Source organism: Melospiza georgiana, chromosome 1 (genome assembly GCF_028018845.1).
Source record: "Melospiza georgiana isolate bMelGeo1 chromosome 1, bMelGeo1.pri, whole genome shotgun sequence".
In the NCBI taxonomy this organism is placed as follows: domain Eukaryota; kingdom Metazoa; phylum Chordata; class Aves; order Passeriformes; family Passerellidae; genus Melospiza; species Melospiza georgiana.
Window position 1 is genome coordinate 150801 of NC_080430.1, and position 20561 is coordinate 171361.

Here is a 20561-nt window from a genome sequence, read left to right on the forward strand (position 1 = left end):
CCACTGTAATTCCACTAGCTACTCACTTTCAGCACTGAAAGCATGTGCCTGTTTTCGTTTGGAATTCAATCTGCTGCAGTCATGCCTTATCCCTGGACAACTAAAAACTGCTTTAGTATTCAGTGTTTTCTCTTTGTACATGTACTCACACACCCTGATCAGATCACTCACAAACCTTCTAAGAGTCCATAGACTCATAGGAAGCTTTGGGTTGGGAAGGACTTTCAAGGGCCCTCTAGGGACCCGGCCATGGACAGGGACATTTCCAACTCATAATAAGGTCACTCCAAGCCCTGTCCAACCCAGCCTCTGAGACCTCCATGGATGAGGTTCTTTGGGCAATCTACGCCAGTGCTTTCCAGCCTCATTTTAAAAATGGCCTCTTATCTAGTCTGCATCCACCCTCTTTTATTTTAAAATTAATTTAAAATTTTAAAATTAAACCTAGTTTAAAGTCATTACCCCTTGTCTTACAAGAGTTCTGCATCTCACATTGTAAAATACTTCTTACAATCATGAAGTACATTTTGTGAACCTCAAACATTCTTCTTTGTTCCCTAGAAGCCCTAAAAATAGGCTGTGTACTATGCCACCAGGGCCCTTCTTGCTGTCTCACATCAACAGCATCTGTTTCCCCCAGATTGTCTACCTGTAAAGATCTGTTATGTTTTAAATCTATACTTTATAGGGCTGGGACAGAGCCTGGGTATTAGTGTCTGAAACAGAGGGTCCAAGAAAAATAATATACACTTAATATACACTTTAATACAGTCAATTTCTTTACAGACTTACCTTTTTTTAACATGGAGTCTCTCTGGAAGAGTGATACACCATCTTCCCCAAACGCATAAGTTTGCATTTGACTGTTCTAAGATAAAAGTCTATATGAAGGGCCTTACTCGGCTATATACTCTTTTCACTATTATCCTCTCTTCATTACTTTTTTGCATATTTTTACATATCTGCTGATTTTATTTGTAGAGATCGTACATTTGTTTCCAAATAATCAATTAGGTGTCAAACAACTGGCTGGAGAACGGTCCTGCAGATAAAAACCAGAATCCCCAGCTTATGGATTGGGCAGTTTTCTGACAGTATTTTCTGTCTTTCCCATGTAAAAAATAGAAAAATCAGCTTCCCTCAGCTTTCTCCCAAGATACAAGATGCTCTTAAGAATTGTAAGTTCTGTGTAGCATTGCACCATCACCTGATATACCCTGAACACAGGTAGGGACTTGCCAACAACAAGTTGGCAACAACATTCCTGGCTTTTGGGTTACATCCATCAAATCTCACGATCCTGTTTTCCATGATTCTGTTTCTTCTCTAATGAGGACTCACTAACAATTCTTGCTTGCCCCATGTCATTTTAAATCCTTTCCTTTAGCAGCTTGTTTTACATCCCAGACATCCCCACCTGTCACATCCCGTACAGCTCTCAGTCGGCGATTCCTGACAGCCAGTTCCTGCATCTCTCCCAGGTTAATGCTCAGCTTGGTGACGTGGCACCAGCTGTGTCCCAGGGCAGAAATCTGCTGCTTGCTTAGTTTCTTACAGCACCGTGTCCTCTGCCAGTGCTTCCAGATGTGTTATGTAGAACAATGATCCAAGGAATTCTTGAATATTACACTGCCCTGAAACCTGCAATTACAAGCTCTGTATCCTTGTGACACTGGGAAGTTATTTTTCATGCACCAGAATCTCTTTTGCATTCAAGATGAGCACACCATCCCCAAGGTGAGCGGCACTGGAGTTTCCACTCTGTCCATCTGTGCTGTGGCACATGATCCCACCCGGCAGTCGCTGCATCCCATGGAGAACATTAACCTGAGCACACACAGGCCCATGCTGCTCACAGGGCAACAGTCAGACCTGGCTTTGCTGCACAAACCCCTTGCCCACAAGACAGTCTCAGCCAGCTCATCATACAGAAATGCCCGTGGACAGCTCTTGGTCATGCCCAGCCATTCTGCCACTCACATGGCCTGGCTTTCGTCTAACAGTGAGGCAAGAAATTCTCACTCATACATCCTTTCTGTGTGACAGCAGGAATGAGGAAGAGTTGTTTTCTTGCACTCTTATAATGGCTCTAATTGCAAAAAAGAGAACCAGCTCTGCAGGTGGGGTCTGCAGGGCATGTTGGGTGTGGATCAGAGGCCCACTTGGGGATTCCCACATCTAAAGCATGTGAGATAATGTACACTATTCTTTCGTGTTTGCTCTAACACATTATATTTTAAATAGCACCCTACACAGCCCAAGTCCCTTTCCTACTTGGATAATAATGGATCAGGACCTCCTCATCCAGAACAACCCTTATGTTAATAGAAGGTTTCCCAGAAAATTGCCCTTGTCCTCATTCTGTGAATGTGTGCTTACATGTTGCATATAGATAAAGCTTTATAAAATAAGGGCCTTGTTAACCTTGTAAAATCATGGCTCAGGCCTGCTACTTTGGCTAAGTAGAAGAGGACTATGGGAAAGTGACTCATCTGAACTGGAGATAGAAAAACAAGTTATATAACCATTACGTGCTCACATTGTGGTGAATGCTGGTTAGTTGAATTACATTTGGCATGCTAAAATGGAATGTAACTGATAACAGCCTAACTACTTTAAAAGGCTTGGTTTTTTGCAATAAAGGCCTCTCCTTTGCACCTGCCTGGAGACTCTGCATTGCTCTGCTTCATTTGCTTAGCAACAAACACTCATCCCCATAAGGCACTGCAAGCATCTGTGATCTTCCCATGTAAATGTAGCTGAGACGTGCCTTACTTAAATAAGAAAATCTGAAAATTCTACCCAATTTTAACCAATGTTCCTGACTTTGAATACTTCTTTCAAGCTTTTCTAATTTTTCAGCATCTCTTTTGTTGTCCACACCAGATGTTCACCTTGCTCACCTCATGAGATGAGTGTAGCACATACAACCTCTCTCCTTCAGCAGTGACCCTGCAGCGCTGAACGGGGTCAGTCACACTTGCCAGCTTATTACATAAACTCACAAGCTCACATCAGGGCTTTGATTTCTGGGATGCTGGCTGGAGAAATGATGCTGGAAAGCTGGAAAAGTAAAAGGATTAGTGGGGTCCTGGTGGATACCAAGCTAAACATAAGCCAGCAGCATTCCCTCGGAACAAAGGTGGCGAACAGCACCCTGGCCACAGCAGCAGGACTGCGGCAGGCAGGTCAAGGACAATGACCCATCTCCTCAGCACAAGTGAGACATGCCAGGAGTGCTGAGTCCAGTCGGGGCTTCCCAATACAAGACATACATGGGCATACTGGAGTTAGTCCAGTAAAGGGACAGGGAAATGTTAAGTAATGGGAACTGGGACTGTTTTGTCTGAAGAACAGCCTCAAAACATCTGTCATCTGTGTGTGTGTCAGCAATGGGAAAGTGTAAGGAAGACACAAACAGCTGCTGCTCAGCGGCATCCTGTGATGCTGAGAAGCAATGGGCACAAATTAAAACGCAAAAAATTTCATTTAAACAGGAGAAAGAAGTTTTGAGCTGTAAATGTTACTCTACTGTAAATCCACTCTACTGCTGGGAGTCCCCATCCCCAAGACATTTAAACTGGAACCACTCTGTACCTTTGGAAGAGCCAAAACCACCAAAGTGAAAGTGGTTGAACAGCTTTGTCCAGTTAACACAGACAAGCTGTGTTTACACCCCTTGAAAAAGTGAAATGCATAAATACAAAGGAGGGTGCAGCAACAGCCCTGAAAATAGCACAGTCAAGGTAACTTTGTCCAAGTACACAGCTAATACTCATTCGCTCCCTGCACTGCTCAGCAGAACTACATAGCTTTAAGTAAGGTCCATTCTACTGCTTGTTTACATCCCAGAGGCTGCAAAGTTTAGAAGTGATGACATTACTCTGCCTGGAAAGGAAATTAAATTTATTTTTAAAAACCCCAAAACAAACCAAACCCCCTTTATGGAAACAGCCTCATTCCATAGCCCATGTGCCTCAGGATCTGGGAAAGCCTTCCTCCTCCCTTGACCTCACATACCCTTCACCCATGGCAAGGCTGGGAAGGGGATGGAAAGTGCCGAGTGTTAAGGTGCTGAGAAGCTCTTGATGTTTCTCATCTCTCAAGTGCTGTTGGCCTGTTCCTGCTCAAAGAGGGCCATGGCTAAATGTGAGCGGGATGCGAGTCCTTCCAAGTTACTGAGCACACAGCGGTGGTACAGCTCCTCGCTGAGCCGGGGATTGCAGCTTCTCAGTGTGTATTTCTGCACTAGCCCTGGCTCCACAGCCCTGAACAGGTGCAGGCCAGAATAGTGCAGGAAGACATCAAATACCTCCATGCTCTCCAGCACCTCATCTCGGTCCAGGATATCAGCTGCGAGCTTGGTACGTGCTGTCATATAGTCAGAATTATAAAAGCAGGCCTCAGCAAAGGAATGTCTGTCAAAATGCCCGTCTCTCAGGAAGTCAGTGTTGGAGGATGCTGTCTGCTCACCACGGTACACCAGCGCAGGGTTGAACTCCTGGAAATGCACAGGGAAGAAGACTTGCCAATTGCTGATGGTATTCATGCGGCAGCGGTTCAGAAACTCCATGTTGATTTCGGTCCAGACACTGGCCAAGAAAAACAGAGTGTCCACAGGGTGCTTCTTTGAGACTATATCCATGAGCTTCACTTGCGATGGCACCTCTGTTTTAACACTAATCCACGGGATTTTAACGTCTGCATAGCGTTTCTCTAGCTCTCCCACCATGGCTTTGACTCCAGCAAAAACATCCATCTGACCAACTCTCTGAGCATCATAGGGATGATAGATAAAAAGCAAAGTCAGCAAGGCATTATCATGTGTGTCCAGTGTGTTCATAGCAAACATATCCAGGAAGTTTGCTACAAAATCCAGGTCCTGCACTGTCAAGGGAAGCACCAATTGCACTCGTGTGGCCTCTGTCACATATGGCATGGGAATAATTTCCACCTTGCTTAAGGGTCGGACCAAGCTGACTCGCTTGGCCAGAACATGACTGTGACCCTTCTGGGTGGCAGCCTCCAGGAGCAGGTCCAGGGTGTATTCCATGCCCCGTGTGGGGTCGAAGCGCCGGTAGCCGTTCAGTAGCTGCCGCTTGCTGAAGCGGAGCAGGGGCTGATAGAGACGGTTCAGCTGCTCCACCGCAGACTCGATGATTTCACTGACATCTGCTTTACTGGCTCCAGAGAGCTCACACTTTGGGGAGCCGTCAGGACAGGAGAACAGGTGCTGTTCTGTGAAGTAGTCCCAGCTGATCACCTCAAAACGAGACTTTGGAAGGAACGGGGCATTAATGCCCACAGGCCAGGTCACACCTGCCTCACCGGCAGGGGTCAGTGCTGTGAGGTTCCTGATCTGCATCTGTGCAAAGAGAGAGCACAAACTGATCGCCACTATGTTCTCAAAGACATCTAGGCCAGCTCCTCCCCAGGCCCACCTCACCACCTACAACTGTATATGGGTAGTGCCACACCAGGAGTTTTGGGTAACATGGGATCGGAAGTTCTGTTTCTGAGACAAGGGACTACAGCTTGTGTCTGATTGACAGTTGCCCACAAACAGAAGCAATGATCTTCCTCCAGAGTGCTGAAAATGAATCCTCCGTTGGGTCAAGGAGTTTTTGCAGGTAGTCCTCCCCACATACCTGGAGGTCCTGGATCTCCTGATAGACTCTGTCCAGCTGGATCCTGCTGAACTGCTTGTGCAGCCGGTACATCAGAGTCATGTCAGAAACAGGGTGCACGGCAAGAGCTGCTTGGAAGTCCTCCTCCTCCTCCTTCTCCGGCTCAGTATTCTTGGCTAGCTCATAAGTGCGGTAATGCTGGCCCTGAAGCAGACAAAAGCCAGAAAGACCGTCATGGAACTTGAGTTCATAGAGCAGCTTTTCCTCACCCCATACACACGCCTGCCCCTCTTTCCATACTGACTGCAGTATCCAAAAAAAAAAAGGGCTAAGTTGTCCATCCCACCCTGCACTGCATTCGCACTTGCTTCAGTACCAACGTACCTTTTATCATGCCTTCAAAAACCTGTGAATCAGCCCTGCCAGTAAGGCTGAAAATTAAATCCCGTGTGTGCTCTCTTCCTCAACATCCCAGCTGTGATTCTGGCCCCCCCACCAACACTGCCATAGCACAGAGCCCTTCCTTCCTCTGGAACTCACAGCAGCAGCCCACAAAAAAGCCTCTTGGCTATGCAGTAGAGAACAAATCAGATTCTGGGCTTTGTCAGGCTCAGCTAACACAAAATCTGAGCAGGGAGGCAGTACCTGGAGCTGGGAAACACAAGTGATGCCAAGGAAATCAATGATGCAACGACCTAGCCACTCATCTGGGCGCACACTGAGGATCTCATTGCGGCAGCTGTCCAGGTGTGGGTGCAGCTTTAGCAGGAGACTGCGGGACAGCAGGTAGCCAAAGCCCCCATGACAGTACCGGGCCTGCTCGTCTCCCCCGATGAACTCCTCTGCTCGGCCCAGGTACACATCTTGGTTAATGCTCAGGTGTGTCACCAGAGCCTTGACCTGCTCAGCTTGGGCATAGGTGTCATCCTGCATGATGTAGAACCAGTCATAGTCAGCACCAAAATGCTGGTGGATATAGTTCATTGTCTCATACATGAGCCAAATGGGCCTCTCGTCACCGTGGGCCACCAGCACCATGCCATGGGGCACCTTGGCACTGCGCAGCCCCGTGAAGTACAGCAGGCGGGGGAAGTGGTGGGCCACGGTCTTGTTCACTGCCACGGCCAGTGTGTTCAGCGTGGCCTTGGAGGTCAGCACGGCCACAAACAGCCTCTCGTGGAATCCCAATTCTGTCTGAATGTAGCGAGTTCTGTAAAGGAAGTACATACCTACGTGACAAACAGCTGGAGGAGAAAAAAAATCAAAGAATTATGGTAACCTGGGACATGTCATTAAATGCTGGAATCTACCCAGGGCAAAAAAGTCAAGCCTGGTCATAGAGGTTGAAGAGAAGACTCACTAGTGAAAATCCTGTTTTGTAAAAACACTTGCTTCTTTCAAGGTAGCTACAATCTCACATTATCTATCTGAGCTAGAAAACTGCACCACTGCAATTAAAATTAAAATAGCACAGAGCTAACCACTTAGAGCTTAGTACATGGTGCAGTTTAGCAGGTATGCTCAACAAAAACACGGGAATGATTGTTGAGGAGTCTCTAGTGCTGGTGGCTGAGGTGTGCTGGAGTACACCAGCTGCACATGGGGCCCTGGGTGCTGGGAAATCACTGAAGACCCAGGCCATGAGCCAGCAATGGGTGCTGCTCTTTGGCCTCACAAACTCCTGCACAAAGCCCTGCAGGACCCAGTGAACAGTGAGGGGACTCCAGACCAAAAACCACCACTGCACCAAGGGGCACATGAGGAAACATGCAAAGAATACACAGACTGTGAGGGTACAAAAGTCCAGGGGTCCCTTTGCTCAGGGCCCCTCTGCAGAGGCACCACCCTGAGCTGTTATGGTGTTGCTACACCATTAGTGAAATACTAAGAGAAACCAGGGACTCTGCTATAGGAAACCTGGGGCCAAGGAAACTTGTCTGGCAGTATGAGCGTGGTGTGTGGAAGGAGCTGAGCAGGGCCCTTCTTGGGTCACCAGAGCTGTATCTGCAAAGGAGCCTCGGTCCTGGCAGGGGCAGCCCCGGGGGCACAGGGGCAGTGTGATACCCAGAGTGGCTCCTGGATGGTCAGGCAGGAAAACTTCCTTAACACATACACTATCATTAATTGACCAGTATTTTCCTAATGAGTAGACCAGTTAAAACAAATTTTAAAGAATAATTTAACGTGTTCTATTAAACACAAGTAACAAGACAATCCCCAAATCCCAGAGTGGTTTGGGGCAGAAGAGACCTTTAACATCATCTAGTCCCAACATCCTGCCACAGGCAGAGACATCTTCCACTAGATGCTCCAAGCCCTGTCCAACCCAGCCAGGGACACTTCCAGGGATGGGACAGCCACAGCTTCTCTGGGCAACCTGTGCCAGTGCTTTGCCATCCTCACAGGAAAGACTTTCCCCCTAATATCTAATCTATACCTACTTCCCTTCAGTGTGAAGTCATCCCCCCTTGTCCCATCACTCCATGTCCTTGTTAAGCAGTCTCTCTCCACCCTTCTTGGCTGTTCCCTTTGCAGTACTGTAAGGCTGCAGCTAGATCACTGTGAAGCTTCTTTTCTCCAGACTGAACAATTCAAATTCTCTCAGCCTTTCCTCCACTCCTCCAATCATCTTGGTGGCTTCCTCTGGATTCACTCCAATAGGTTGAGGTCCTTTTTGTGTTGGAGACCCCAGGACTAGATGCTGCATTGCAGGTGGGGTCTGACCTGAGCAGGGCAGAATCAGCCTCCCTGTACTGAGAAGAAATATTCTTACACTTCTTAGGCAGTTTTGCTGCCTTTTTTTCCTCTCAGGATAATTTCCTGAACGCATCTCTTACACCCCTTATGGCAACAACCTTGGCCGTTACCTTGGTGCACCACACTGTCACTACACAACTTATTTCAAACATCAGATTTCACCTTGAACCTGCTCAATTACACGCAGACTTAAAGTTCCCACGAGAATATTTTGCTTGAAGAAAATCCAGGCCAGAAAAAGCATGCCTTACCTGAGCACTTTTTTGTAAGGCTTGTTGGGGTCTCTGTAGTACGGCACAATCCGCGGCCTGAAGTCCTCGTGGCCCGGGCCCGGCCTCCCCTCCGCCGCCTCGGGCGGATCGCCGCGAGCGGGCGGCGCGGGCGGACCCGGCGCCAGACAGCGCTCCTCAGCCGCGCCGTGGCTCCAGGAGGCGCGCAGGAGGCTCAGGCTGCAGCCCAGGGACAGCCCGAGCAGGAGCGGCAGCGCGGGCCGCAGCGCGCCCAGCACCGCGCCCAGGCGCATCGCGGCGGCTACGGCCGGGCCGAGCTCCCGGGGCAGCCGCAGGACATGGCGGGCACGGGGCGCTCGGGCGGCAGCGGTCCCGCGGGACGGCGGCCCCCGGGCTCTGTTACCCGCAGGCCGGTGACAGGACAGAGAGCGGGCCGCAGCTCCGGGACGGGAGCTCGGGGAGTGACGGCGGCCTCGGCCGGGCCGCGCTCCGCCGCTGCCACCTCACCGGCCACATCGCCCCGCGCGCTTCCGCTTCCGCCCTCGCTGCTGCCTGCGGGCCGCTCTGGCCCGCCCCGCCGGCGCCTCTATGGTACCTGCGGGGGCGGGGCCGGGCCGGCGCGCGGCATGCCGGGAGGCGCGGCGGCGTGCGGACGGCGCTGCCCAGGGCCGCGCGCCGCCCGGCGCCGGTGACGGTCCGCGCTGCGATTGGCCGGTGCGCCGAGGGGGCGGGGCGCTCGCACGCGGTCGCGGCGGGGCTGTTGCGACAGAAGGAAAGCGCGAGCGGCCGGTGCGGGCGGGCCCGGGTAGCCGAGAGCGGGGAGTAGCGGGACAGGGCCGGGCCGGGGTGGGCGGCGCAGCGCGGCGCGGGCAGCCCGGCAGGCGGGCAGGAGCCCTCGGCGGGAGCCGGCGGCGCCGTGTGCTCCGGGCCGGGGAGCAGAGGCGGGGCGACCCGGGCCGGGCCGGATCGACGCGGCCTAACGGCGCCTGTCGCCCCCTCTGGCGTAGCTCCCACCCGTGCCATGCCCTCTGACCTGGCCAAGAAGAAGGCAGCCAAGAAGAAGGAGGCGGCCAAGGCCCGGCAGCGGCCGCGCCGGGTCCCGGACGAGAACGGTGATGCCGGGCCGGAGCCGCAGGAAGTCCGGCCCCCGGAGGCCAACGGGACGGTGCTGCCAGGTGAGAAGCCGGCCGGTGCTGTGTCTGCCCCGCGTATCGCAGGCCGGGGGCCTGGCCGCCGCCGTTCCGGCGGACCGTGTGCGCTCGGCTGTGTCCCGGGTGGGCGAACCGCGACATTGATGTTCTGATGAGACGCCTCGGCGTGGGTTGCGTGGAACCGGCGGCTGCAGTAGCTGCCGTCGGGACCGCTCTGCCCTGAGGCAGCAGGACAGCCGGGGGCTCCGCATGGGCCGTGTGTGTGAAGGATGCCCTCGCTTGAGGCACGGCAGTGTGAAGATGGAGGGGGCTGATGGTGTTTTCCCCCTCTCAGTCACTGTCCCTACCTTCTGCTACTTGATGCCCAGACCTGTGTGGGGTTTCTCGGGTTTTCGTTTCGTTTGGAGTTTTCTTTCCTGCTGCAGAAACCACTGTAGAGTCTAAATCAATTCTCTTACTGCTATTTGCTGTGACTCTCTGCTCACCTGTTTCTCTGAGAAGTACCTGGTTTGCAAAAACTAAGAGCCTGCCTCTAAAAGAGGCTTGGTGCCTGTTAAAGAGAGAGGCTTTGCCGCAGGGAGCTGTTGGTCCTAAAGGAAATAGGGCTGGAAACGCTTACAAAGAGTTCATTTTTGGGCCTTCCTTTAGCTCAGCTGGCAGCCCGCAGTGTTCTGTGGGGCTCAGCCCGCGGTGCGCCGTGCCAAGCGGCGGGGCCGGTGCGGGCCGCGGGTCCCAGCGCGGGCCGGAGCTCCGTGAGGCCCCGGCGCGCGGGGGCCGCCCGGCCCGAGCCGCCCAATCGCCGCCTCCGCCGGGTCATTTGCATAGCGCGCTGCTATTGGTGCAGCGCGGGCGGGGCGGGGCCCGCTGGTCCCGGGAAGGCTCCGCTGCACCGGCGGCCCCTCCGGGAGCGGGCCCGAGCTGGGGGCCTGGCACGGCGCTCCCGGGCACGGGTGCGGTGCTGGGGTGTCCTTGCAGGGCCGGGACTGGGGCTCCATGGTCCTTATGGGTCCCTTCCGGCCCAGGAGATCATGTGATTCTATGCGGGTCAATACCGGCGTGTTTCTTGCTGAGCTATTGATGCATCGGGGTAACACTCCCCTACCCATTTTCACTCACCTGTTTCATTCTTTGTGGTGACTGCTCTGTGGCATTGCCCAAAGGAGTCCTGTATCAGTGCCAGTGATATTTTTTGCGCCTTGGCTAAGGCACGTTTGCCACGGTGTTAATAGTGGTTTTGCGGAGTGGGTGATTTCGCCCAGAGTGCTGGATGCTGACAGGCAGGGTGTCATTCTGCGCTGGCACAATCAGAAGTCAGGTCTGCCTGCCAGGATCCCCAGTGCCATTGGCTGCTTCAAAGGGCAGCATCTCTCACTGGGTGAAGTTGGCTTGTGACAGAAGGTCAGCATGACAGGAAGGATGGCAGCGAGCCTCTGGCACAGGCGGCACAGAGAAGCTGTGGCTGCCCCATCCGTAGAAGTGTCCAAGGCCAGGCTGGACGGGGCTTGGAGCAACCTGCTCTAGTAAAAGGTGTCCCTCTCCATGGCAGCAGGTTTAGAATTAAATGCTCTGGAAGATGTAACCCAAACCATTTTGGGATTCTTTGATTCTATGATTTTCTTGTACTGTAGGAGGAAAGGAAGAGGGAACATGCAAACGAGCATTGTAGCTTCTCAGAAAATTAGTAGGGACTGTTCCACTGCTGCTTCTCTGTTCTTAACTTTCCCTTTGTTTATTTTCTAGTCAATTCATTTTTTGTCCAAGCCTTTTCTTACACTTGTAGGCAAAACTTTGTGCACTCTATTCCTAGTCTAGTCTTTCCTGCAAGTTGGGCTTAGTCCCATCACATTCAGAAAACGTCTCACTGTTGTGTCTGCTCGCTTAGTTCTGATGGTCCGGTTTTGTTTAGATGACATTTAGATATTTAGCTGGTGGAAGTTCCTACTAGACTGTATATATCCTCCTGCTAAGCTGAAAAGCTGAGTGTCGTTGCATCCTGGTCTCCTTAGCTCTTCTGTAGAAATGGGAGTTGTTTTTGTGGTCCTGGGCCTTTTGGTGCAGGGGCTTATGGCTTCCCTTGTGTTTGTAAATCAGTAACACTTCTGGTCTTCTCTACAGAGGTGGATGCTCTTACGAAGGAGCTGGAGGATTTTGAGTTAAAGAAAGCTGCTGCTCGAGCCGTGACAGGAGTGCTGGCCTCCCACCCCAACAGCACTGATGTGCATATCATCAACCTCTCCCTGACCTTTCATGGCCAGGAGCTGCTGAGTGACACCAAGCTGGAGCTGAACTCTGGGAGACGCTATGGCCTCATTGGACTCAATGGCATTGGTAAGCCGAGGGCAAGCACCGTGGCTCCCTGGAATTCAGCATAGGTCTCTGCTGAGAAGCTGGGCAGGTGCAGGTGGGACATGCTGGAAACCAGAAGGAGGGCTGTTAGGCAGATATGGATGGGACCCAGCAGTTTCTGTTCTCCCATATCTCCACCCAGGGGGGGAATTACTAGGATTGCTGATAGTTGTCTGAGATTGCATTCTAGATTTGGACTGTGCTTTTGATCTTGTTTCTGTGGAGAGTTGGGAGAGTTGTCTGGGAGCTGTTAATCTGCCTGATTCCTGTTTGCCTGATTAGCCTAGTAGAGCCAGTAAACCCAGTGCTGTTGGTGTTGGTCAAAGAACTTGTACCGTATGGAGAAGTAGAAAACGTGTGGTTTGGCCTAACTAGGAAAACAACTGTACAGTCCATGGAGAAAGTGATGCTACACTGAGAGATGCAGAATATGGCTGTGATTAGGGAGGTGCTAGTAAGAGTGACCATCTGGTTTAAGTTTCGAGAAAACCCAGGTTGTTTAGGGATGAGTGCATTACTTTCCTCTGTGTTAGAAGTCTCTGGAATCTGGGATCGTGATACCAGCTGTCAGACCTGGTTAGACAGCAGAAACTACAACAGAGATAAAGTTTCCAAAATCTGGGTAAGGGCTGAAGTGCAGTGGTTTCCAAAAAGCTTCTTCATGTCTCAGTTCTGTCTTTGGGGTGGTGAGCCTTAGCAAGGAGGACAGCCTGTCCTACTGAGACAGTGGGCTCTTCTGTGCCTCCAGTTCTTCTGGCCTCTTGGGAAAAAAATTCCCCAGGATTTTCTGAGGTTGGAAAGAGAAGGAATCACAGTGGGATCTGAGTGTATGTGATCTGTTTCACTGTGACGTTGTATCTCACTGACTCTCACTGACATTGTATCTCACTGACTGAGCAATTAATTGTGATTATCTGCACACAGGGAAATCCATGCTTTTGTCAGCTATTGGGAAGCGAGAAGTGCCCATCCCAGAGCACATTGACATCTATCACCTGACCCGAGAGATGCCTCCCAGTGACAAGACCCCTCTGCAGTGTGTGATGGAGGTGGATACAGAGAGGGCCATGCTGGAGCGAGAAGCAGAGCGTTTAGCTCATGAAGACGGTAAAGCTTCTCATAGTCCCAAGAGACATTTCCTCCCTTTCCTTCCCTACCAAAGAAATTGGGGTTCCTTGGGAAGATTTCACATGTTGTGGTACCTGTTTCCCCCAGCTGCCCTGTACTAATGGGCACAGATGACACTTCTTTGGATGAATTATTCCGTGCGGTCTTAAGAAGTGTTTCAGGCTTGGCCGTGGAGGGGGCTTAGTAGGAGCAGAGCAGAGGGGCTGTGAGGTTTCCCAGCTGTGCAGCTGAGAGCCCTCTGTGGGCAGGGGTGCTGACTGGCAGGCTCTCTTTCAGCGGAGTGTGAGAAGCTCCTGGAGTTATATGAACGCCTGGAGGAGCTGGATGCTGATAAGGCAGAAGCACGAGCCTCACGTATCCTTCACGGCTTGGGGTTCACGCCAGCCATGCAGAGGAAGAAGCTGAAGGACTTCAGTGGTGGCTGGCGAATGAGGGTGGCACTTGCCAGGTGAGTGAGAGTGCGTGCCTGCTCGTGACTGCAGAGTCACAGGCAGTTGTAAGGACTCAGAGCAGGTTGAGAGGCTTTGGGTTCCCTGCACTTACCCTATGCTGTCATCTCCCCTGTCCTTGCAGAGCACTCTTCATTCGGCCTTTCATGCTGCTGCTCGATGAGCCCACAAACCACCTTGACCTGGATGCCTGTGTGTGGTTGGAGGAAGAGCTGAAAACGTAAGCATGGAGGAGTTGGGTGCTTCTGTGGGTTGTGCTTTTCTGCTTGTCAGCGTGTGAGCTTGAACATCTTGTCAGCACCTAAGCAAGTTCTGCAGGAGTAACTGTATAGATCTTGTGGGTGCAAAACTGTTGCAGTACCAGTGACACCCGCTTGCTGCTGTGTGAGATTCTTTGACACAAGGATAAAGAATTCAGTTCAACTCCCTATCTCCCTGGCACTGAAGAAATGAGAAATGCTGATTTGTACTCCCAGGTTAAAGGTGCTTCCTTGAAAGCCAGGAGCAGGCCTTGGCAGCCTGTGTACCAGCATTATGTACTGTACTAGTACATAATGACCTTTCCAGACCTGGCTCTCAGCTCATCTTCCTCCCCACCATTTCTCTGTTTTCACAGAACTGTAGTATCTGAGTGTGTTGGTTTCATCTTTTGCTAGTGTGTGAGGTGCCTGCTTTTCATAACAATGGTAAAATGTTAAGGTGTAAGGCAAAAAGCTTAGGAACAGTTAGGATGCTCAGGTTACGGGGTGTGCATTAAAAGAACTGTATTGTGAGAAGGGCTTTGCCTTTGCAGAGGTTTTCCCATCAGCTCTGTCAGTTGAACCTTTTGTGTCCTTGCTTTAGAAGTGAGGTGCTTTAGAAAAGAACTTTGAACCTCTTTTGGTGAGGCTTTGACCCTTCATTGTACGGGTTTGGAGCAGAACCAGCTGCAGTGTGCATGTGGATGGGAGTCTGTACTGAGGGGACAGTAAGCAGCCAGGGTTGAAACCTCTTAGAAACGTGATGCCAGTGGAGGTAGCTGCATCAGTGACATAAGTCACTTGCCTCAAAGGCAATCAGCTCTGGACTTCTTGTGGTAACAGGCAAAGACTATATAATGGTCCGGGGTGTTTTACTACAGTGAAAACTGTTGGCAGGATTTACTCACTGCAATTGGTTGTAGCTGCTTCACTGCTATTTACCAGAGCATGCATATAAAGCCTTTGCCACCATCAGGGCCAACAAACAGAATTTCTTTTCCTAATTGAGTCTGTAATAACTTACGTGGTGCCACAGGTTCAAGCGGATTCTTGTGCTGATATCCCACTCCCAGGACTTCCTGAATGGCGTCTGCACCAACATCATCCACATGCACAACCGCAAACTCAAGTACTACACGGTGAGTGAACAGAGCCCCACGTAACCAGAGCAGGAACAGGGGCTGTTCTCTGGACACACCTGATGTGCCATGCTCTCTTTCCAGGGAAATTATGATCAGTATGTAAAGACCCGCTTAGAGCTAGAGGAAAATCAAATGAAGCGATTCCACTGGGAGCAAGACCAGATTGCTCATATGAAGGTACCTGCCTAGCTGCACGAGCACCCTCCTACCCTTTCAGTGGGCATTCCTGCCCCTCATCAGCCTTATCACTGTGCCTTTTGGCTGACTCTTTTTGCAGAATTACATTGCGCGGTTTGGCCATGGTAGCGCAAAGCTGGCCAGGCAAGCTCAGAGCAAGGAGAAGACCCTTCAAAAAATGATGGCTTCTGGCTTGACAGAGAGAGTTGTGAATGATAAGGTAGGATCAGACATGGAATTGCATCTAGAGGTCTGTATTTGAAGGACTACAGGAGGACAAGGGTCTTCAGCAGACAGTGGGAAGGGCTGACAGCTGGTAGGAAGAACAAGATACCCCTCCTTGATGCCAAGTATCCCTGTACTCAGCATGGAGTAATGCTGAACAATGAGAAGGAGGAGTTTTCTAGGGGAGGGAAGTGGAGTTGTCTTATTAATAAGGCTGTTTTGCAAAAATCAGAAAGGAATGCCTAGGGCTCATAGGAGATAGGAGAGGATGCTCAGTGCACCTTTTACTTGTGTTAAGAATGCAGACCCACATTTGTTTCAAAGGAAAAGAAATAGAGGTTTATTGGCCAGCAGATGAGCTTGCAGGCAGCTCATCAGAATAAATCTGAGTTGCAAGAAGGGCTTATAAAAAGTCACAATCTGGTGCCTTTGTCTACAGCTGATGTTGGTAGAGAGGCATGGTTATACTGGAATGAGTGGGCTGTCCCATGATGTGGGTGTCTCACAGGTGGATATTCTGTGTTAACAGACTTTGTCATTCTACTTTCCACCCTGTGGGAAAATTCCCCCTCCCGTCATCATGGTGCAGAATGTCAGCTTCAGATACACCAAGGATGGGGTGAGTATGGGACTATGCATACAGAGATCACTTGTATTCCTGCTTCTTTGGGAGTGGGAGACTTTTAGCTGAGCTTCCTGAGGGGGCTGCAGTATATGGCTAGTGGAGCAAAGTTCTTGGCAGTGCTAATGCTGGGCCTGCTGGGGACAGAGCATTACAGGTGCAGTGGGGAGGTTCTGGAGAGTACTGAAAATGTTTTGTGGTTTTTGTGGTTCGCAGCCGTGGATCTATAATAACCTGGAGTTTGGGATTGACCTGGATACTCGTGTAGCTCTTGTTGGACCCAATGGAGCTGGAAAGTCAACACTGCTGAAGCTGCTCACAGGAGAGGTTTGCTCTGTGCATTGTCTACCCTGCTCTGGGCCTTTGCTTTTGGAAGAGTCTTCAGCAAAGTGCACTTGTTTGCCAGAACACCCTGGTCAGGCCTTAGAAGTCCTGTGGTCTTGTGAAACATAGAGCTTTTTCTCTCATATTACCTGTTCAGACTGTCTCCCCTGTGCCAGACTGGAGATGGCTGGATTCTGTATTTCTGGCATATTACAAGAGGAGGGCTTTCCTGCTGAAATGATTTTATCTTCCCCTTCTAGCTGCTGCCCACAGATGGGATGATTCGCAAGCACTCGCATGTGAAGATTGGTAGATACCACCAGGTACTCCCTACAGCAGCCCCAGGGGACAGGGAATCCTGAGGAAAAAGCTGTCAGGAACGAGGAACCTTGTCCCTCCAGTTCTGCTTCTAAGGCCTCTCCCAGTGCTGCCTTTCTGTGTCTGGAGATGGGGGAAGGAGCTGTTCCATGGAATGGGCTCCAGCTCGTGTTCTCACCCTGCAGAGAGCCTGGCTGTGGTCCTTCCTGTTCAGTCTCCCACCTGCTGCAGCAGAGGTGGTGCCTTGTGTTTGGTGGTGAACAAGCTTCCTGTTCTGGAGCAGACTCCTGTTCCTCAAATGGCAGTTATTAAATTATTCCCTAGTAGTTGGGCACAGAGGCTGTTTGTGGGTGGGATTATTGGCTCATGCGTTCTGCTGCTCACCTGGTACCAGAGGGGTGCAAGGGGGGAGTGCTTAGAGCCATGGAGTGGTTGGCCTGCACAGCCTGAAGCTGACTTTTCCTTTCTGTCAGCACTTGCAAGAGCAGTTGGACTTAGACCTCTCACCATTGGAGTACATGCTGAAATGCTACCCAGAGATCAAGGAGAAGGAGGAGATGAGGAAAATCATTGGCAGATATGGTTTGACAGGGAAGCAGCAGGTAAGTATTAGCTGTTGAGGTTTTCTTTTTGTTCATTAGGGGAGCAGATGTTCTGTGTTTTCTGTTACTTTACTGATACCTGACAGCGTGGTTCAGTATGCAGCATGCCACACCACAGCATCAAAATGCTTTTTCCATCTCTGCCTTTGAAATTACAGAAAAAATTAACCCACATCTTATGGAAACTTTGTTTGGATCACAGCAGTGTGTGGGTTGGAAGGGGTGACTCCCTCACACTCCAGGTGAAAAGAAAGCAAGTTGTGGTATATTGCTAGACCTGAGCATGTTTAATTATAATTTGAAGTATTTTGCTTCTCTTATTTCCGAGATGAATGCCAGGCAGAAGTGCTGGAAGATTCTCAGCTGTTTGTAGGGTCCAGTTGGCTCAGGCAAGAGGGTGGGCTCACCTATGGTGCTCCAAGGCCCAGCATGACACACTCCTGTACATGACACATCCTGTGTGTGACAGTTGTCCACACTGCTGCAGCTCAGCATTGACTTTTACATTGGTTTTGCCCATTTATCACTGCAGAAGTTGAGAGTAGTTTGATTGTTGTGTCGGTGAATACCAGTCATACCAATTAACTGTCCTTACACACCTTTGGCACAAGCTGGGTCTTGCTGTGTACAGTCCTTCAGAAACCCCTGGAATTCCCCTTTTCCCAGGGTGGGAGAAGGTTGGTGTAGCTATAAGGCTAACTGAAGCTGGTGTGGGTATAAGGCTAACTGAGGTTGATGCAGAGGTAAGGCTGAGGCTGGTGTGGGTGTAAGGCTGAGGCTGGTGCGGGTATAAGGCTAACTGGGGCTGGTGTGGGTATAAGGCTAACTGAGGTTGATGTGGGTGTAAGGCTGAGGCTGGTGCGGGTGTAAGGCTGAGGCTGGTGCGGGTGTAAGGCTGGCTGAGGCTGGTGCGGGTGTAAGACTGAGGCTGGTGCGGGTGTAAGGCTGAGGCTGGTGCGGGTGTAAGGCTGAGGCTGGTGTGGGTGTAAGGCTAACTGAGGCTGGTGCGGGTGTAAGGCTGAGGCTGGTGCGGGTGTAAGGCTGAGGCTGGTGTAGCTGTAAGGCTGAGGCTGGTGTGGGTATAAGGCTGAGGCTGCTGTGGATATAAGGCTAACTGAGGCTGGTGTGGGTATAAGGCTAACTGAGGCTGGTGCGGGTATAAGGCTGAGGCTGGTGTGGGTGTAAGGCTGAGGCTGCTGTGGGTATAAGGCTAACTGAGGTCGATGCAGGTGTAAGGCTGAGGCTGGTGTGGGTGTAAGGCTGAGGCCGGTGCAGGTGTAAGGCTGAGGCTGGTGTGGGTATAAGGCTAACTGAGGTCGATGCAGGTGTAAGGCTAACTCTTGTGTCATGGAGCTGCTGGGAGCCCAAGGTGAGACCCAGGTGGTTTGGGGCAGGGTGGCAAGCTGTCAGGTCCCTGCAGAGCTGCAAGCCATGTGTGTGTTGGGCAGGTGAGCCCCATCAGGAACCTCTCTGATGGGCAGAAGTGCCGTGTGTGCTTTGCCTGGCTGGCCTGGCAGAACCCTCACATGCTCTTCCTGGACGAGCCCACCAACCACCTGGACATAGAAACCATAGATGCACTGGCAGATGCTATCAATGAGTTCGAGGGAGGAATGATGCTTGTCAGCCATGACTTCAGACTCATCCAACAGGTAAGGACAGTTGTGAGTTTTGTCAGAGCACCTTTCTAACATTTTAGTCATGAAAACCAGGTGTTTTCAACTGGCTGGCTCTTACTCATCCCAAAAAGATGGGTGGGTGAAGAAGAAATCGCGACTCCCTTACTGCAATGTTAAACAATTGCTGAGCTAGCCCAGGAAAACATTAGGTGCTTAAAATAAAATAAAAACCACCACAAATGTGAAGTGCTGATCGATCCCCTATAGCTTTGGCTGCAAGTTCAGATATGATTTTATTTTTCACTGTGATAGATCCAAGTAGTTCAGGTCAAGAACTACTTTTGTTTCAATTACCAATTTAGCAAGAAAGGCTTTTCATCTTAGTCCATGAACAAAACCAGAAATACAGAGGGGCCTGGGACTTTCAGTTCTAAAATCTTGTACAAATTATGCAGAAAACACCAGGGAAAATATTTCCCTGTCGATACTTTTCTTTGATAGTCTAAATGTGAAAGTTATCAAACTTTTCTTGCAAGACTTCAGAGAGTAGTTTTTAGTTAACTTTATACTTTTGGTAAGATTATAAAAATTTGTACTGCAAACCTCTCTCCTCATCGTGGTGTGTTGTCTGTCAGGTGGCACAGGAGATCTGGGTCTGTGAGAAGCAGACAATCACCAAGTGGCAAGGGGACATCCTTGCCTACAAGGAGCATCTCAAGTCGAAGCTGGTGGATGAGGACCCGCAGCTCACCAAACGGACCCACAACGTGTGAGCTGAGGAGCCCCCGGCCTGGCCACGGCAGGGCACAGCTGCTGCTCCCTCTGGCTGTGTTCTAGGATTGCTGCAATACTGCTTCCCCTCGACTTGCCTTGCACCTCTATGTCTGGACAGAGCTGTTCTCTTCTGATCTGGCTACATTTGGGCAACTGTTTCCTTACCTAGACAACGTCCCATCTGAGCCAGGCCTTGGAATCTGTTGGCTTGGGGTCACAACAGTGGCCATTGGGGTGTCCGAGCTGCAGTGATACACAAGTGGAGACCCCAGCCCAGCTTCTCCTGCCTTTTCCTTCCCAATTTCTGCTTCAGTTTAGATACTTCACTTCAAACTCCTCTGGCCTTGGTTTGTTTTTAACTATTATTTAACAGTGTAATTAACAGATCTGCCTGAGAATCCATCAGTCAATAAAGAGAGAAAAACAGTCTTGTCTTGTTTTGTGAGCCATGGTAGTTGGGTTGTGCTGGGGTGAGTGAGCAAGTCCTGAGCTTTGAGTGAGAGCAGTTCTGCCTGCAAAGTGCTCAGTTCCTCAGTGGAACCAAAGCTGTGGCCAGAACCTGAGAGATGTGGGTGGGGAGTCCTGAGCTGTGCAGGCACTGAACAGGGTTCTCACTCTGAACACTGCATTTCCAGTGAGTCCCTGAACAGGCCACAGATGCCTCTGTCACGGACAGTGACAGACACAATCCGAAAGTGTTCCACAGATCATTGTTAGAGGCAGAACATAGATCTGTGGGACACCAGCCTGTGTTCTTACAAACACACTGCCTCAGGTGTGGCGTTTTGCTTCACCTTGATTTGTCTAATAATAAGACTAAATAATGTAGGG

General features: G+C 50.7%; 2 protein-coding genes across 2 annotated transcripts; one reads left to right on the forward strand and one right to left on the reverse strand.

The window, feature by feature from the left end:
* Nucleotides 1-3889: 3889 nt before the first annotated feature.
* Nucleotides 3890-8907, reverse strand: CHPF2 (chondroitin polymerizing factor 2). Its single transcript, XM_058026666.1, has 4 exons — nucleotides 8636-8907; nucleotides 6273-6837; nucleotides 5649-5831; nucleotides 3890-5365 (listed from the first exon to the last, which is right to left on the reverse strand). The coding sequence occupies exons 1-4, from the start codon at nucleotides 8905-8907 to the stop codon at nucleotides 4103-4105; spliced, it is 2283 nt and encodes a 760-aa protein (XP_057882649.1). The 3' UTR covers nucleotides 3890-4102.
* A 438-nt stretch (nucleotides 8908-9345) lies between these two features.
* Nucleotides 9346-20156, forward strand: ABCF2 (ATP binding cassette subfamily F member 2). Its single transcript, XM_058040009.1, has 15 exons — nucleotides 9346-9403; nucleotides 9622-9789; nucleotides 11881-12093; nucleotides 13036-13218; nucleotides 13516-13687; nucleotides 13813-13908; nucleotides 14964-15066; nucleotides 15151-15246; nucleotides 15347-15466; nucleotides 16001-16090; nucleotides 16310-16420; nucleotides 16678-16740; nucleotides 17209-17337; nucleotides 18786-18989; nucleotides 19592-20156. Exons 2-15 carry the CDS (start codon nucleotides 9636-9638, stop codon nucleotides 19727-19729), a joined length of 1872 nt encoding a protein of 623 aa, XP_057895992.1. The 5' UTR covers nucleotides 9346-9403; nucleotides 9622-9635; the 3' UTR covers nucleotides 19730-20156.
* The last annotated feature ends 405 nt before the right edge of the window (nucleotides 20157-20561 follow it).